At 41.4% G+C, this 17,830-nt stretch overlaps 1 protein-coding gene across 1 annotated transcript; it reads left to right on the top strand.

The window, feature by feature from the left end:
* Positions 1–358: 358 nt before the first annotated feature.
* On the top strand, positions 359–17,614 carry LOC135516074 (oligosaccharyltransferase complex subunit ostc). The gene is made up of 4 exons (XM_064940081.1): positions 359–565; positions 8,776–8,869; positions 9,023–9,220; positions 15,705–17,614. The coding sequence occupies exons 1-4, from the start codon at positions 427–429 to the stop codon at positions 15,721–15,723; spliced, it is 450 nt and encodes a 149-aa protein (XP_064796153.1). The 5' UTR covers positions 359–426; the 3' UTR covers positions 15,724–17,614.
* Positions 17,615–17,830: the final 216 nt, after the last annotated feature.

Genomic DNA, 17,830 nt, shown 5'->3' with positions numbered 1-17,830 from the left:
TAAAAACCTGCTACCCAGAGGCCAAAAAACCCACAACCTATACATTTTCAATGGCAACATCGTTGTCAAAGTAAACTGCGAGGTTGCAACCTGGAAACACTGATGGGGGTAGATAGAACAAAAGGGTTTGCGCTATAACCGTTGATTGTCGCACAACATCTACGTCACCGCGAAGGTCTTACCAGATAACTGACACATTTCAAAGTAAAATAGACCTTTCGTCACCCTTTGTCAGTATTCGGGTACAGTGATTTTGGATATGACATTTTTCGATTCATGAAATCCATTTTCTAATTCAAACAATGGCACTGGCTTATTAAGTGTTTATTTATCAACGCCCTCGATTTTCGGTACTTCCTGGACACGTCGACGTAGCGGACAGAAACCGGAAATCTGTTTACCGAAAGAGTACATTCGTTTTGAATTATGGAGACATTATACGGTATACCTTTCGCAGTGTTGGAATGTCCAAATATAAAACTCAAAAAGCCGTCATGGTTGCACATGCCCTCTGCTATGACAGTCTATGCAATCGTTATTGTATCGTACTTTCTCATTACTGGAGGTAAGTTGTCGAACACTGCTGCTAGCTGTAGCAGATCATGGTTAATACAGTCCCAAACATGCTTTGCTTTGGCTGTAACGTTATAAACCAAGTTACGTCCATCTAACTAGCTATGTGTTAAAAACGATATTCAACTATCACAAGTATTGTATGCAGTTAGCGATAGCTGGGATACTCAACTCGTCTTAGTCGACTCAACGATTTACGATGGAGTTGAGTGGTGACGAGTGTGGCTGGACTGGCACCCCGTCACACGAAATTACGTTGTTTTATATGTATAAATGTGTGTAATTGTGGGATATTCTTAAGGTACTGAAATCCAATATATGTGATGTCAGAGCTCCAGTCCGCCCACATCAATCACTGCTAAACTCTATCTTAAATCGTGGAGTTGAGTTTCATCAGCTACTTAACTCCAGGATATGTAACTTATGCAAAATTATTTAGTTAACATACACATTGAGGAAAAACCAGTACATGCAGTCAGACCAATACAATCGGCTAATCGGTGTTGCAAAAATGAAGGGATTTCATAAGAATACATAATTAACATTACAAACCAGTTTTGTGCCAACCATCAACCAAATCTGCTTTTTCCAAGCACACCCATTCTGTTAACATCTGGCTCAACCAGTGATCTGTTTGTGCAGTAATGTTGAACTTTTTTTTGATGTAGCTAGTGAACTAGTTTTAAAAAAGTAACTTTAAGTAACTAAACAAATGGTAGCTTTACTGTGTAGCTTTACTGTGTGTCTGTTAAGTAATTGGTAGCTTGGCAATTTCGAGTCTTATTAATCAGGCAGTAATACACACCTAATTGGTATAAACAATAAAACCAATACCTGCAAAATCATGTAAATGTTCCTTACAAGCTAGAATCTTAAATGCAATTACATTTTAACATACTATACCTGTTTATTTGTGCGGTTTGTCCTTCAGCTGCTAGAAATGAGACTATATCTACAAGGAAGTATTGTTTACTCAACTTTTTGAGAGCCCATAAGTACAGTGCATGCGTAAAGTATTCAGACCCTTTGACTTTTTCCAAATTTTGGTTACGTTGCAGCCCTATTCTAAAATGGATTAAATTGTTTCCTCCCCTCAATCTACACACAGTACGCCATAAAGACAAAGCAAACATTACATAAAATAATAATTGTAACCAATGTAAATGGAATATTTCCTTTTATTTATGTGTGTATGTATGTATTTGCGTATATGTATGTGTGTATATATATGTATGGATTTTTAATGAATTTATTTGCAAATTATGGTGGAAAACTTTTGTTATTGACCAAATACTTATTTTCCACCATTATGGTGCAAATAAATTCATTAAAAATCCTACAATGTCGTTTTCAGGATTTTTTTTTTCTCATTTTGTCTGTCATAGTTGAAGTGTACCTATGATGATAAATTACAGGCCTCTCATCTTTTTTACAGGCCTCTCAGCCACCAACTTGCACAATTGGTGGCTGACTAAATACTTTTTTGCCCCACTGTACGTACATATATATATATATACATATATATATATACATACATACATACATACATACATACATATGTATTCAGACCCTTTACTCAGTACTTTGTTGAAGCACCTTTTGGAAGCGATTACAGCTTCGAGACCTCTTGGGTATGACGCTACTATCTTGTCACCTTTATTTGGGGAGTTTCTCCCATTTATCTCTGCAGACCCTCTCAAGCTCTCAGGTTGGATGGGGAGCGTCGCTGTATAGCTATTTTCAGGTCTCTCCAGAGATGTTCGATCGGGTTCAGGTCTGGGCTTTGGCTGGGCCACTCAAGGACATTCATAGAATGGTCCTGAAGCCACTCCTGCGTTGTCCTGACTGTTTGCTTAGGTTCGTTGTCCTGTTGGATGGTGAACCTTCGCCCCAGTCTAAGGTCCTGACCACTCTGTAGCAGGCTTTCATCAAGGATCTCTGTACTTTGCTCCGTTCATCTTTCCCTCGATCTTGACTAGTCTCCCATTCCCTTCCGCTGAAAAACATCCCCACAGCATGATGCTGCCGCCACCGTGCTTCACCGTAGGGATGGTGGCAGGTTTCCTCCAGATGTGACGCTTGGCATTCAGGCCAAAGAGTTCAATCAGGGTTTTATCAGACCATATAATCTTGTTTCTCATTGTTTGAGACTCTTTAGATACCTTTTGGCAAACTCCATGCCGGCTGTCATGTGCCTTTTACTCAGGAGTGGCATTTGTCTGGTCACTTCCATAAAGGCCTGATTGCTGGAGTGCTGCAGAGATGGTTGTCCTTCTGGAAGGTTGTTGAATCTCCACAGAGAAACTCTGGAGCAACTGTTAGTGACCATCAGGTTCTTGGTCACCTCCCTGACCAAGGCCCTTCTCCCTCGATTGCTCATTTCGGCTGGGAGGCCACCTCTTGGTGGTTCCAAACTTCTTCCATTTTAAGAATGATGGAGGCCACTTTGTTCTTGGGGACCTTCAATGCTGCAGAAATGTTTTGGTACCCTTTCCCAGATGTATGCCTCGACAAAATACTGTCTCGGAGCTCTACGGACAATTCCTTCGACCTCATGGCTCGGTTTTGGCTCTGACATGCACTGTCAACTGTGGGACCTTATATAGAAAGGCCTTTTCAAATGAAGTCCAATCAATTTAATTTACCACACGTGGACTCCAATCAAGTTGTAGAAGCATCTCAAGGATGATCATTGGAAACCGGATGCACCTGAGCTCAATTTCGAGTCTCATAGTAAAGGGTCTGAATACTTATTTACATAAGGTATTTCCTCAAATAAAAAAATAATGTTTTCGCTTTGTCATTATCGGTATTGTTTGTAGATTGAGTGGGGGGAAAATAATTGTATCCATTTTAGAATAGTCATGTAATGTAACAAAATGTTGAAAAGTCGAGGGGTCTGATTACTTTCCGAATGATTTGGTTCAGCACCGAGGTAAAATACGTTTTATATTGCATATTCAGTTCTCCTCAATTTTGCCATGACAATGAACATTGTATATTCAGAATCAGATGAGGGAGAACAATCCACACTTTGTGCTATTTTTTTGTTGCAACATATACAGTGTTAATCCCATGTTTCATGAGCCGAAATAAAACATCCCAGAAATGTTCCATATGCACAAAAAGGTTATTTTTCTCTAATTATTTGGGACAAATTTGTACGCATCCCTGTTAGTGAGCATTTCTCCTTTTCCAAGACAATCCATCCAACTGACAGGTGTGGCATATCAAGAAGCTGATTAACCTGTCTAGGAGGAACCCCTCGCCAACAGCCAATGAAATTGCAGGGCGCCAATTACAAATCAACAGAAATCTCATCAAATTTCTCAAACATACAAGTATTAGGCACCATTTTAAAGATAAAATCTTGTTAATCCAGCCACAGTGTCTGATTTCAAAAATGCTTTACAGCGAAAGCTCCACAAACGATTATGTTAGGTCACCACCAACTCACAGAAAAACCCAGCCATTTTTCCAGCCAAAGAGAGGAGTCACAAAAAGCACCAATAGAGATAAAATGAATCACTAACCTTTGATGTTCTTCATCAGATGACACTGATAGGACTTCGTGTTACACAATACATGTATGTTTTGTTCGATAAGGTTCATATTTATATCCAAAAATCTTATTTTACATTGGCGTGTTACGTTCCAGTAGTTCCAAAACATGCAGTGATATTGCAGAGTCACATGAATTCACAGAAATACTCATTATAAATGTTGATAAATACAATGGTTAGACATGGAAATATAGATACACTTCTCCTTAATGCAACCACTGTGTCAGATTTCAAAAAAACTTTACGGAAAAAGCATAATCTGAGAACGGCGCTCGGAGCCCAAACCAGCCAGAGAAATATCCGCCATGTTGGGTAGTCAACATTATTCATGAATAGCATTATAAATATTCACTTACATTTGATGATCTTCATCAGAATGCACTCCCAGGAATCACAGTTCCACAATGAATGCTTGTTTTGTTCGATAATGTCCATCATTTATCTCCAATAGCTTCTTTTGTTAAGGCGTTTGGTAAACAAATCCAAATGCACGACCTGGTCCATTCGGACGAAACGTTCAAAAAGTTCTATTACAGGTTGAAGAAACTTGTCAAACTAAGTATAGAATTAATCTTTAGGATGTTTTTATCATAAATGTTCTATAATGTTCCAACCGGAGAATTCCATTGTCTGTAGAAAAGCAATGGAACGAGAGAGCTCTCTCAAGTGAAAGCGCGTGACTTAGAACGAGGCTGTAGGCACACCCCTTAGTCAAACATCTCCCATCCGACCCCCCTTCACATGAGAAGCCTGAAATAAAGTTCTGAAGACGGGGGACATCTAGTGGAAGCCTTAGGAAGTGCAACATAACCAATATCCCACTGTCTATTCAATAGGGGTGAGTTAAAATACTACAAACCTCAGACTTCCCACTTCCTGTTTGGATTTTTTTCTCAGGTTTTTGCCTGCCATATGAGTTCTGTTATACTCACAGACATCATTCAAACAGTTTTGGAAACTTCGGAGTGTTTTCTATCCAATACTACTAATAATAGGCATATATTAGCATCTGGGACTGAGTAGGGGGCAGTTCACTCTGGGCACGCTATTCATCCAAAAGTGAAAATTCTGCCCCCTATCCCAAAGAAGATAAAACAGCATGATTTTTACACAGGTTGCACCTTGTGTTGGGGACAAAAGGCCACTCTAAAATGTGCAGTTTTGTCACACAACACAATGCCACAGGTCTCAAGTTGCGGGAGTGTGCAAATGGCATGCGGACTGCAGGAATGTCCACCAGAGCTGTTGCCAGAGAATTTAATGTTCATTTCTTTACCATAAGCCGCCTCCAAAGCTGTATTAGAGAATTTGGCAGTACATCCAATCGTCCTCACAACCGCAGACCACATTTATGGCATTGTGTGGGCGAGCGGTTTGCTGATGGCAACATTGTGAACAGAGTGCCCAATGGTGGCGGTGGGGTTATGGAATGGTCAGTAATAAGCAACAGACAACGAACACAATTGCATTTTAGTGATGGCAATTTGAATGCACAGAGATACTGTGACGGGATTTCAAGGCCCACTGTCGCGCCATTTGTCCTCCATCACCTCATGTTTCAGCATGATAATGCACGGCCCAGTGTCGCAAGGATCTGAACACAATTCCTGGAAGCTGAAAATGTCCTAGTTCTTCCATAGCCCATTGAACATGTTTGGGATGCTCTTGATTGACATGCACAGCGTGTTCCAGTTCCCACCAATATCCAGCAACTTCTCACAGCCATTGTAGAGGACTGGGACGACATTCCACAGTCCACAATCAAAAGCCTGATCAACTCTATGCGAAGGAGATGCACGTGCTGCATGAGGCAAATGGTGGTCACACCAGATGCTGACCGGTTTTCTGATCCATGCCTCTACCTCCTTGTTAAGTTACCAACAGATGCATATCTGTATTCCCACTCATGTGAAATACATATATTAAAACTAGCCTAACATACTGACCTGACATACTCACGCTGCGTGCGCAAGCTGTACACATACATGTTATTCAATCATTGCAGCCAAGTCCCGTCTCTCCCATCTCCTCATTGGTTTTTAGGAGCATATACCCACATAGGTGATTGAAAGATGAGCTGAGGTCTACTCTAGAGTCCAGTGAGTAGTGGTAATGCACCTTAAAGTTTGTATTCAACTGCTATATAAAGTCCAAAAAAGAAGACTGAAATGGGAGAGATTACGATAAACAAACTCGGTTTACCGTTTTATGTGTGGATTAATTGTCGCAGTAGAGGACCTTGTGCATTTCAGGTATAAAAAAAAAACAACCCAACGTTTATCGCAGGGCAAATTAGCTAGAAACAGCATGCTAGCTAGTGAAATTGCCATACATTTTTGCTTATCGACCTGTCCCCAAGTGAATATAATTGGTTCAGAGTTCGTTTTGATATTTCAACCTGTGTCCTGCGTGCGATGGCGGACGCATGCACGGTCTGGTCAGCATCTAACTTTACCTCTGTACCTAACTAGAGGTCGACCGATTATGATTTTTCAACGCCGATACTTTTTTGATGTTTTTTTTGTTGTAATAATGACAATTACAATAATACTAATTGAACACTTATTTTAACTTAATATAATGCATCAATAAAAATCTATTCAGCCTCAACTAAATAATGAAACATGTTCAATTAAATAAGGCAAAAACAAAGTGTTGGAGAAGAAAGTAAAAGTGCATTATGTACCATGTAAGAAATCTAACGTTTAAGTTCCTTGCTCAGAACATGAGAACATATGAAAGCTGGTGGTTCCTTTTGACATGAGTCTTCAATATTCCCAGGTAAGAAGTCTTAGGTTGTAGTTATTATAGGAATTATAGGACTATTTCTCTCTATACCATTTGTATTTCATTAACCTTTGACTATTGGATGTTCTTATAGACACTTTAGTATTGCCAGTGTAACAGTATAGCTTCCGTCCCTCTGCTCGCTCCTACCTGGGCTCGAACCAAGAACACATCGACAACAGCCACCCTTGAAACAGCGTTACCCATGCAGAGCAAGGGGAACAACCACTCCAAGTCTCAGAGAGAGTGACGTTTGAAACGCTATTAGCGCGCACCCCGCTAACTAGCTAGCCATTTCACATCGGTTACACCAGCCTAATCTCGGGAGTAAATAGGCTTGAAGTCATAAACAGCGCAATGCTTGAAGCATTGCGAAGAGCTGCTGGCAAAACGCACGAAAGTGCTGTTTGAGTGAATGCTTACGAGCCTGCTGGTGCCGCCTACCACCACTCAGTCAGACTGCTCTATCAAATCATAGACCTCGTTATAACATAATAACACACAGAAATACGAGCCTTAGGTCATTAATATGTATGGTAGAATCCGGAAACTATCATCTCGAAAACAAGACGTTTATTCTTTCTGTGAAATAAGGAACCGTTCCATATTTTATCTAACGGGTGGCATCCATAAGTCTAAATATTCCTGTTACATTGCACAACCTTCAATGTTATGTCATAATTACGTAAACCTCTGGCAAATTAGGCGGCCCAAACTGTTGCATATACACTGACTGCGTGCAATGAACACGAGAAGTGACACAATTTCACCTGGTTAATATTGCCTGCTAACCTGGATTTCTTTTAGCTAAATATGCAGGTTTAAAAATATATACTTCTGTGTATTGATTTTAAGAAAGGCGTTGATGTTCATGGTTAGGTACACATTGGAGCAACGACAGTCCTTTTTCACGAATACGCACCGCATCGATTATATGCAACGCAGGACACGCTAGATAAACTAGTAATATCATCAACCATATGTAGTTAACTAGTGATTATGATTGAATGATTGTTTTTTTATAAGAAGTTTAATGCTAGCTAGCAACTTACCTTGGCATACTGATTTGCATAACAGGCAGGCTCCTCGTGGAGTGCAATGTAATCAGGTGGTTAGAGCGTTTGGCTAGTTAACTGTAAGGTTGCAAGATTGAATCCCCGGGCTGACAAGGTAAAAATCTGTCGTTCTGCCCCTGAACAAGGCAGGTAACCCACCTAGGCCATCATTGAAAATAAGAATGAGTTCTTAACTGACTTGCCTAGTTAAATAAAGATTAAATAAAGGTGTAAAAAAAAAAATTAAAATCGGCCAACTCGGTGTCCAGAAATACCGATTTCCGATTGTTATGAAAACTTGAAATCGTCCATTCCGATTAACCGGTCAACCTCTATACCTAACTATATATCTACAGGCACTCTTAAAAAGTTGGGTAAACAATACTGTGGATAATTTGTGTCATTTTGAGCAGCTGCAGGAGTTAACTTTAAATTCAATTTTATTCAACATACTGGCTTGTAATTAACATTTTACAAGATTTTGCAAGAATTCATTTCAGGCTGTATATACCAATTGTGTATTACAGCCTGATTAATTACACCAAGTAATGTTAAGCTATATTCTTAGAGTAGCTTCCCCCACACTGTGGCTAATGAACCTTGAGTCATTTATTATGCAATTGGTATAGGCTACTTGAAGAAAGCCAGCTCAGATGGTCTGGGCTAGCATTGCACCTTCTTTTGCCCTCGCACATCAAGTTTACCATGCCAATGCATAGCTAACTATTGATTTTCTATCTAGTTACTTTAGCTAAATATTTCGAAGGGCTTTCATCATGTTTCTCTCCCATCTGCAGGCATCATCTACGATGTCATTGTGGAACCACCTAGTGTGGGTTCAATGACTGATGAACATGGGCACCAGCGGCCTGTTGCGTTTTTGGCATACAGGTAAGTACGCTGCCCCTTTGCCAGTGTATGCTGTTCCTGCATTGTCAATGCTTGCGGCCATCATTTACTCCATTTATCATAATTATCTGCATTGTATTGCCAAATATGTAAAGGGTAGTCATAAACACTTTATTTGTTCTCTTTCACATGAAGAGTGAATGGCCAGTACATCATGGAAGGGTTGGCCTCCAGTTTCCTCTTCACTATGGGAGGCTTGGGCTTCATAATCCTGGATCGCTCCAATGCCCCAAACATCCCTAAACTCAACCGCTTCCTCCTGCTGTTCATTGGTTTTGTAAGCGTCCTGCTCAGCTTCTTCATGGCCAGGGTGTTCATGAGAATGAAACTGCCGTAAGTAATCTCTTGTGAAGATTTATTAGGATGCCTCCAAACCAAAACACATGAAACTAATGTCTGTGGGGTGAGGAGAAATTAGCTATTTTCTGATGGACAGCACAACACAAACCTAGGCCCTTCCCCAACACACTGCTCCCATTGAAAACCATAAAGCTGCTGCGTTTAAAAAAAAACGTGTTTGTCTAGTTTTGAAGACGACCTAATCGTCACAACGCAAGCAACACTCTTGATAGGAGGAGTTGAGATGGATGTTTGGGTTTTGCACAACCACTCAAAATATGTACAGTGGGGCAAAAAAGTATTTAGTCAGCCACCAATTGTGCAAGTTCTCCCACTTAAAAAGATGAGAGGCCTGTAATTTTCATCATAGGTACACTTCAACTATGACAGACAAAATGAGGAGAAAAAAAATCCAGAAATTTTTAATGAATTTATTTGCTAATTATGGTGGAAAATAAGTATTTGGACAATAACAAAAGTTCATCTCAATACTTTGTTATATACCCTTTGTTGGCAATGACAGAGGTCAAAGGTTTTCTGTAAGTCTTCACAAGGTTTTCACACACTGTTGCTGGTATTTTGGCCCATTCCTCTAGAGCAGTGATGTTTTGGGGCTGTTGCTGGGCAACACGGACTTTCAACTCCCTCCAAAGATTTTCTATGGGGTTGTGATCTGGAGACTGGCTAGGCCACTCCAGGACCTTGAAATGCTTCTTACGAAGCCACTCCTTTGTTGCCCGGGCGGTGTGTTTGGGATCATTGTCACGCTGAAAGACCCAGCCACGTTTCATCTTCAATGCCCTTGCTGATGGATGGAGGTTTTCACTCAAAATCTCACGATACATGGCCCCATTCATTCTTTCCTTTACACGGATCAGTCGTCCTGGTCCCTTTGCAGAAAAACAGCCCCAAAGCATGATGTTTCCACCTCCAAATCTTGCTTGTTTGTAGGTGACCAAATACTTATTTTCCACCATAATTTGCAAATAAATTAATTTAAAAATCCTACAATATGATTTTCTGGATAATTTTTCTCATTTTGTCTGTCATAGTTGAAGTGTACCTATGATGAATATTACAGGCCTCATCTTTTTAAGTGGGAGGACTTGCACAATTGGTGGCTGACTAAATACTTTTTTGCCCCACTGTACATATGAGATGAGTAATGTAGGGTATGTAAACATAAAAGTGGCATAGTTTAAAGTGGCTAGTGTATTATTTTGTACATTAATTTCCATCAATTTCCGTTATTAAAGTGAGCTGGAGTTGAGTCCGTATGTTGTCAGCAGCCACTCAATGTTAGTGGTGGCTGTTTAACAGTCTGATGGCCTTGAGATAGAAGCTGTTTTTCAGTCTCTCTGTCCCTGCTTTGATGCACCTGTACTGACCTCGCCTTCTGGATGATAGCAGGGTGAACAGGCAGTGGCTCGGGTGGTTGTTGTCCTTGATAATCTTTATGGCCTTCCTGTGACATCGGGTGGTGTAGGTGTCCTGGGGGGCAGGGAGTTTGCTCCCGGTTATGCGTTATGCAGACCTCACTACCCTCTGGAGAGCCTTACGGTTGTAGGCGGAGCAGTTGCCGTACCAGGCGGTGATACAGCCCGACAGGATGCTCTTGATTGTGCATCTGTAGAAGTTTGTGAGTGCTTTTGGTGACAAGCTGAATTTCTTCAGCCTCCTGAGGTTGAAGAGGCGCTGCTGCGCCTTCCTCACAACGCTGTCTGTGTAGGTGGACCAATTCAGTTTGTCCGTGATGTGTACGCCGAGGAACTTAAAACTTACTACCCTCTCCACTACTTACCCGATGATGTGTATAGGGGGGTGCTCCCTCTGCTGTTTCCTGAAGTCCACGATCATCTCCTTTGTTTTGTTGACGTTGAGTGTGAGGTTATTTTCCTGCCACCACACTCCAAGGGCCCTCACCTCCTCTATGTAGGCCATATCGTCGTTGTTGGTAATCAAGCCTACCCACTGTAGTGTCGTCCGCAAACTTGATGATTGAGTTGGAGGCGTGCATTGCCACACAGTCGTGTGTGAACAGAGAGTACAGGACAGGGCTCAGAACGCACCCTTGTGGGCAGTGTTGAGGATCAGCGGGGTAGAGATGTTGTTACCTACCCTGACCACCTGGGGGCGGCCCGTCAGGAAGTCCAGTTGCACAGGGCGTGGTCGAGACCCAGGGTCTCGAGCTTGAGGACGAGGTTGGAGGGTACTATGGTGTTAAATGCTGAGCTGTAGTCGACGAACAGCATTCTCACATAGGTATTCCTCTTGTCCAGATGGGTTAGGGCAGTGTGCAGTGTGGTTGCGATTGCGTCGTCTGTGGACCTATTGGGGTGGAAAGCAAATTGGAGTGGGTCTAGCGTGTCAGGTAGGGTGAAGGTCATATGGTCCTTGACTAGTCTCTCAAAGCACTTCATGATGACGGAAGTGAGTGCTACGGGGCGGTAGTCGTTTAGCTCAGTTACCTTAGCTTTCTTGGGAACAGGAACAATGGTGGCCCTCTTGAAGCATGTGGGAACCGAAGACTGGGATAAGGATTGATTGAATATGTCCATTAACACACCAGCCAGCTGGCCTGCGCATGCTCTGAGGATGCAGCTGGGGATACGGTCGGGGCCTGCGGCCTTGCAAGGGTTAACACGTTTAAATGTTTTACTCACGTCGGCTGCAGTGAAGGACAGTCCGCAGGTTTTGGTAGCGGGCCATGTCAGTGGCACTGTATTGTCCTCAAAGCGAGCAAAGAAGTTATTTTGTCTGTCTGGGAGCAAGACATCCTGGTCTGCGACGGGGCTGGTTTTCTTTTTGTAATCCGTGATTGACTGTAGACCCTGCCACATACCTCTTGTGTCTGAGCCGTTGAATTGCAACTCTACTTTGTCTCTATACTGACTCTTAGCTTGTTTGATTGCCTTGCGGAGGGAATAGCTACACTGTATTCGGTCATGTTTCCGGTCACCTTGCCCTGGTTAAAAGCAGTGGTTCGCGCGAATGCTGCCATCAATCCACGGTTTCTGGTTTGGGAATGTTTTAATAGTTGCTGTGGGTACGACATCGCCGATGCACTTTCTAATGAACTCGCTCACCGATTCAGCGCATTCGTCAATGTTGTTGTTGGACGCAATGCGGAACATATCCCAATCCACGTGATCGAAGCAGTCTTGAAGCGTGGAATCAGATTGGTCGAACTAGCATTGAACAGACCTGAGCCCAGGAGCTTCTTGTTTTAGTTTCTGTCTGTAGGCTGGAAGCAACAAAATTGAGCCGTGTTCAGCTTTTCCGAAAGGAGGGCGGGGGTGGGCCTTATATGCATAGAATAACAATGATCCAGGGTTTTACCAGCCCTGGTTGCACAATCGATATGCTGATAGAATTTAGGGGGTCTTGTTTTCAGATTAGCCTTGTTAAAATCCCCAGCTACAATGAATGCAGCCTCAGGATATGTGGTTTCCAGTTTACATAGTCAAATAAAGTTCGTTCAGGGCCATCTGTGTCTGCTTGGGGGGAATATATACGTCTGTGATTATAATCAATGAGAATTCCCTTGGTAGATAATGCGGTCGACATTTGATTATGAGGAATTCTAAGGCAGGTGAACAGAAGGACTTGAGTTCCTGTATGTTGTTATGATCACATCACGTCTCGTTAATCACAAGGCATACCCCCGCCCTTCTTCTTACCAGTAAGATGCTTGTTTCTGTCGGCGCGATGCGTGAAGAAACCAGCTGGCTGCACCGACTCCGATACCGTCTCTCGAGTGAGCCATGTTTGCGTGAAGCAAAGAACGTTACAGTCTCTGTCTCTCTGGAATGTTACCCTTGCTCGGATTTCAACAACCTTGTTGTCAAGAGACTGGACATTGGCGGGTAGTATGCTAGGGAGTGGTGCGCAATGTGCCCATCTCCGGAGCCTGACCAGAAGACCGCTTCGTTTGGTCACCTCCCTGACCAAGGTCCTTCTCCCCGAATTGCTTAGTTTGGCTGGGCGGTCAGCTCTAGGAAGAGTCTTGGTGGTTCCAAACTTCTTTGATTTAAGAATGGAGGCCACAGTGTTCTTGAGGACCTTCAATGCTGAGGAAATGTTTTGGTAACCTTCCCCAGATCTGTGCCTCGACACTTTCCTGTCTCGGAGCTCTACGGACAATTCCTTCAACCTCATGGCTTGGTTTTTGCTCTGACATGCACTGTCAACTGTGGGCCCTATATATATATAGGTGTGTACCTTTCCAAATCATGTCTAATCAATTGAATTTACCAAAGGTGGACTCTAATGAAGTTGTAGAAACAAGGATGATCAATTGAAACGAGATGAACCTGAGCTAAATTTTGAGTCTTATTGCAAAGGGTCTGAATACTTATGTAAATAAGGCTTTTCTGTTTGGGGTATTGTGTATAGGTTGATTTAATTTACAATTTAATCCAGTTTAGAATAAGGCTGTAACAAAATGCGAAAAATGAACTAATAGTTATACACAAAGCAATCATTTTACTTCTTTTTTTTCTATTGCCATTGTCTTGGCTGGAAGAAGATTTAGTGAATTGGGAGGTGCAGAGTGAGAATACAGTAGGGGGGGTGCAAGTGATTCTCAAATGTAATGTTGTATGCGTTCTCAACACTCGTCCTCGCTAGAACGTCTTCGGGGAATGCACTCGGCGCATGAATGTGGAGCACGGTAGTATGCATATAGAGAAACACCCACTGTTTTTGACTGTTGATAATGTTGGCAAAACACTATGGATGTATCTCCAAATGGCACCCTATTCCCTATATAGTACACTACTATTAACTGGGGCCCATACTTCCCTGGCAAAACTAGTGCACTAGGAACACAGGGCCTAGGAACACAGGGTTAACTGCCTTGTTCAGGGGCGGAACGACAGATTTTTACTTTGTCAGCTCGGGGATTTGATCTAGCAACCTTTCGGTTTTCTGGCCCAACGCTCTAACCACTAGGCAACCTTACGCCCCAATAGGGTGCGGTCATTTGGTACAAAACCTATCAAATATCAAAGGAAGCTAGGCCTATCCCATTGGGCACCAACGTCAAGTCAACATCCATTCCACGTTGGTTCAACGTAATTTTGTGTGTGCCCAGTGGGATATCTAAAAACATGTATTTTAAGTGGAACATCCCTTGTCAAGGCACAGTAGTGTTGTCATCAAAATTAGAGCTGTTGCATTAGCACAATGTGATGCTCATATTTCAAATTATGTGATCTAATTGGAATGGAAAAGGCGCAATTCTCGCTCACCATTAAACTCATTATTTTATTTAAACAACTATTAAAAGCTTGACATTTCAGCCTTCATCAGAACAATGGCACAGAGGGAATAGACAAGTACATGTAGGGATGGGGGGGGGGAGACAATTAGGGAGAACTCTATTTAGCTGGCAGTGCCAATGAGAGGTGTGGCAGTCAATTCAAGTTGGTCCGCAGGGTAAGAGGTACTGTGGTCAAAGGCTAAATACAGACTAGAAAACAATAATGCAATGGAAAATGCTATGCAATCAAATTACAACTGCAAAAGATAGTGAAGATGTAAAATCATTGCATTGTTCAGGAACACGTATTTTCCATTAAGTATTTGTTCCAAAAAAAAATGTTCTTGAAGGCAGATAAAGCACATATGCGTTTTATAATAAGATCAAACACTTTTGCATGTGAACTGGGAATCCTAAGTCATTACTCCACATGCTTGACATACATCACTTTGTTTTGAGCCGACTTCGCTTTCAGCTTTGAACTGGACACCTGGTTCAAACCCAGGAGGTGTTTTTCACTGGGTTCAAACCCCTTATGACCTGTGAATCGGGCCAGCTTAATCAATGTTCTGATGAAGGCCATTGATAAATGCTGAAACATCCGGCTTTTACTAGTTGTTGTTCAAATAAAATTTGTGTTTAATGGTGTGAGCATTTCCCCTTTTCAACTCACGTTGGTTAAGCGCCCTCCACGATTCATCACTCCATGGTGATCTTAGGCTTGTGTACTGCTGCTCAGCCATGGAAACCCATTTCATGAAGCTTCCGACGATTAGTTCTTGTGCTGACGTTGTTTCAAGAGGCAGTTTGGAACTCTGTAGTGAGTGTTGAAACAGAGATTTTTCCACTTCACAATAACAGCACTTAAAGCTCTAGCAAGGCAGAATTTTGAAGAACTGACTTGTTGGCATCCTATGACGGTACCACGTTAAGTCACTGAGCTCTTCAGTAAGGCCATTCTCTTGCCAAAGTTTGTCTATGAAGATTGCATGGCTGTGTGCTCAATTTTATACAACTGTCAGCAACAGGTATGGCTGAAGGGGTGTCCACATACTTTTGTATATATAGTGTGTATATCAATCAGTTATTTACCTGAACTGCTGACAAATATTTAAAGTTTTGTCATTGAGGATCCTCCTGTTAATTTTGACCGCACGTGTTGGAAGCCTACTCTAATCTGTCTCCTAATACCTTTCCTTTTATATTTCCCTGCAGTGGGTACCTCATGGGTTAAAGATGGACACAACATATTCCAAAGATGAAGAAAGAAGTGCAAAGACATGTATAACTTGCACAATCACTGATTATGTAATGCTTCAATTGATTTGAGCCAGCCTAAGCATTCAACACAAATTTAAATTGCGAATTTAGAATTGACAGTAACATCCTTCTTTGACCATGTTTGAGTGATGTATTAAAGGCCAGTGCTGTCAAAAATGAGATTTCCTGTGTTTTATATATTTCCCGAGGTTTTAATAATAAATAAATATAATGTGAAAATGATAATTGGTGGGATGGGGTTTTTGCCTGCCTGGTGACATTACCAGGCGGTATGATAATACAAGCTTTCCCAAACTCTGTCCTGGGGCCCCCCCGGGTACACATTTAGTTTTCTGCTTTCGCACTGCACAGCTGATTCAAATAATCAAAGCTTGATGATCAGTAAGTCATTTGAATCAGCTGTTTAGTGCTAGGGCAAAAACCAAAACGTGCACCCGGGACAGAGTTTGGGAAACACTGAGTTAATAGACCAATAGCATAGCTCATTGAAAGCAGCAGCTCTAGCCTTTAGCTCAGTGTGGTTGTGGCCTGTAATCCATGGCTTATGGTTGTGGTATGTACGTACGGTCACTGTGGGGACCACGTCATCGATGCACTTATTGATGAAGCCAATTTTTATTTTACCTTTTATTTACAGTATATACAGTATATGCATTTGTTATTGTTTTTCTTTTGCAGAAATGAGCATTCAGCATCGTGGTAAAATGCATCTTAATTTGTATCAGCATCTTTCTGTTCAGAGGTTAAAAACATCCATAATGCAACCATTCACATCACTGCAACAGATGGTTATTTGATTATTTTATAAATTATTACCAAAGATTATACAATTTGTGGTAGTATTAAATCCAAACTGAATTCATCCTAGTGAAACAGCCTGAATTCTGTTTGGATCACAGGGTAGCAGTGCATGTTGAAGTAAGTATATAGAGAAGAGTAACTTTGGCTGGATGTCCAAAAAGTAGTGCTCTTTCTCTCTCACCGCTCAAATTGAGAGCAGCACAGGACCAGCAACAGATCTGTGTAGAAGTTGCCACTAATAGCAATGGTTTACCCTACCCAAAATTTAGTCAGCCAATCAATAATGGGAACAACCGCAATGTGTAGTAATAAAAAACGTCAGTTGGAGTTACATTTACCACTTTCTTTTTCACAGAAAAAAATATGTAAACAACACAACAAAGATGTTCTTTGATGATATGCCCATCGAAAAGGTCTGTATTTTGAGAGCAAGTACTTAAGCATGAACAACTCACATCCAATGTGCGATCTTACTCAGGTTTAACCTCATTCCAAATTAACTCTTGGCAGAGGTGTATGATGTATTTTGTACAAGGATAATCAGTGTCACCTAACTGGTAACTTGTGTAAACAAAACCAACCAACCAATCGCAAATGACCATTGACTGTGATGCTTCATAGAAACCTCCAAATAGTTAAGTAAATAATTTATGTACTGTCAGGAGTGGAAATTCAATATATGTTTGACCAAATAAGGGCGAGAAAGAGGAGGCAACTGTGATGGGAGGCTGATCCCATCACAGCTACATCTGACTGAACCTGTTTCCAAAAACACTTTGTTTAATGTTTCACTCTGCTTTCTTTCAGGTTTCTTGGTGCACATCCTTGTTGTATTGTGGTATAATACATTTTGTATTGTAGATATGTAGGGATGTAAAAATGTTATGTGATTACTGTTTTATCTTTTGTTTTGTGTGATTTAAGAGCCTTACTTTCTGGGGTCCAAACACATTAACTGCTGCCTTGGCAGCAGCTAATTGGGATCCCTAATAAATACAAATTCAGTTTCTACCCCATTAAAAATGAGTAACTTATATTGGCAACTCTTATTACCAGTCTGGTAACATTGCTTGAACATGTGGGCATGCCCACTTGCCTCTTACATTTATTCCTGTTGTTATGGTTTGCATTGCAAATGAGGGTATAAACTGGGACTGGTAGACTGGTAGAGTAAGTAGACCTTTATGTAGTAAAATAAATGTTAAATAAAACCAACATTTTTAACAGCACATTACTCAACACGAGTGAGACTCATGTCG

The sequence above is a fragment of the Oncorhynchus masou genome, chromosome 27, assembly GCF_036934945.1.
Source record: "Oncorhynchus masou masou isolate Uvic2021 chromosome 27, UVic_Omas_1.1, whole genome shotgun sequence".
NCBI classification, from domain to species: domain Eukaryota; kingdom Metazoa; phylum Chordata; class Actinopteri; order Salmoniformes; family Salmonidae; genus Oncorhynchus; species Oncorhynchus masou.
This window is presented reverse-complemented; position numbering and strand designations above follow the sequence as displayed.

Excerpts from the sequence above, each read along its gene's own strand:
- LOC135516074 (XM_064940081.1), top strand. The coding sequence starts at position 427 with ATGGAGACATTATACGGTATACCTTTCGCAGTGTTGGAATGTCCAAAT. Across the intron at positions 566-8,775 it reads GTACTTTCTCATTACTGGAG|GCATCATCTACGATGTCATT; the intron begins GTAAGTTGTCGA and ends TCCCATCTGCAG. Across the intron at positions 8,870-9,022 it reads GTTGCGTTTTTGGCATACAG|AGTGAATGGCCAGTACATCA; the intron begins GTAAGTACGCTG and ends TTTCACATGAAG.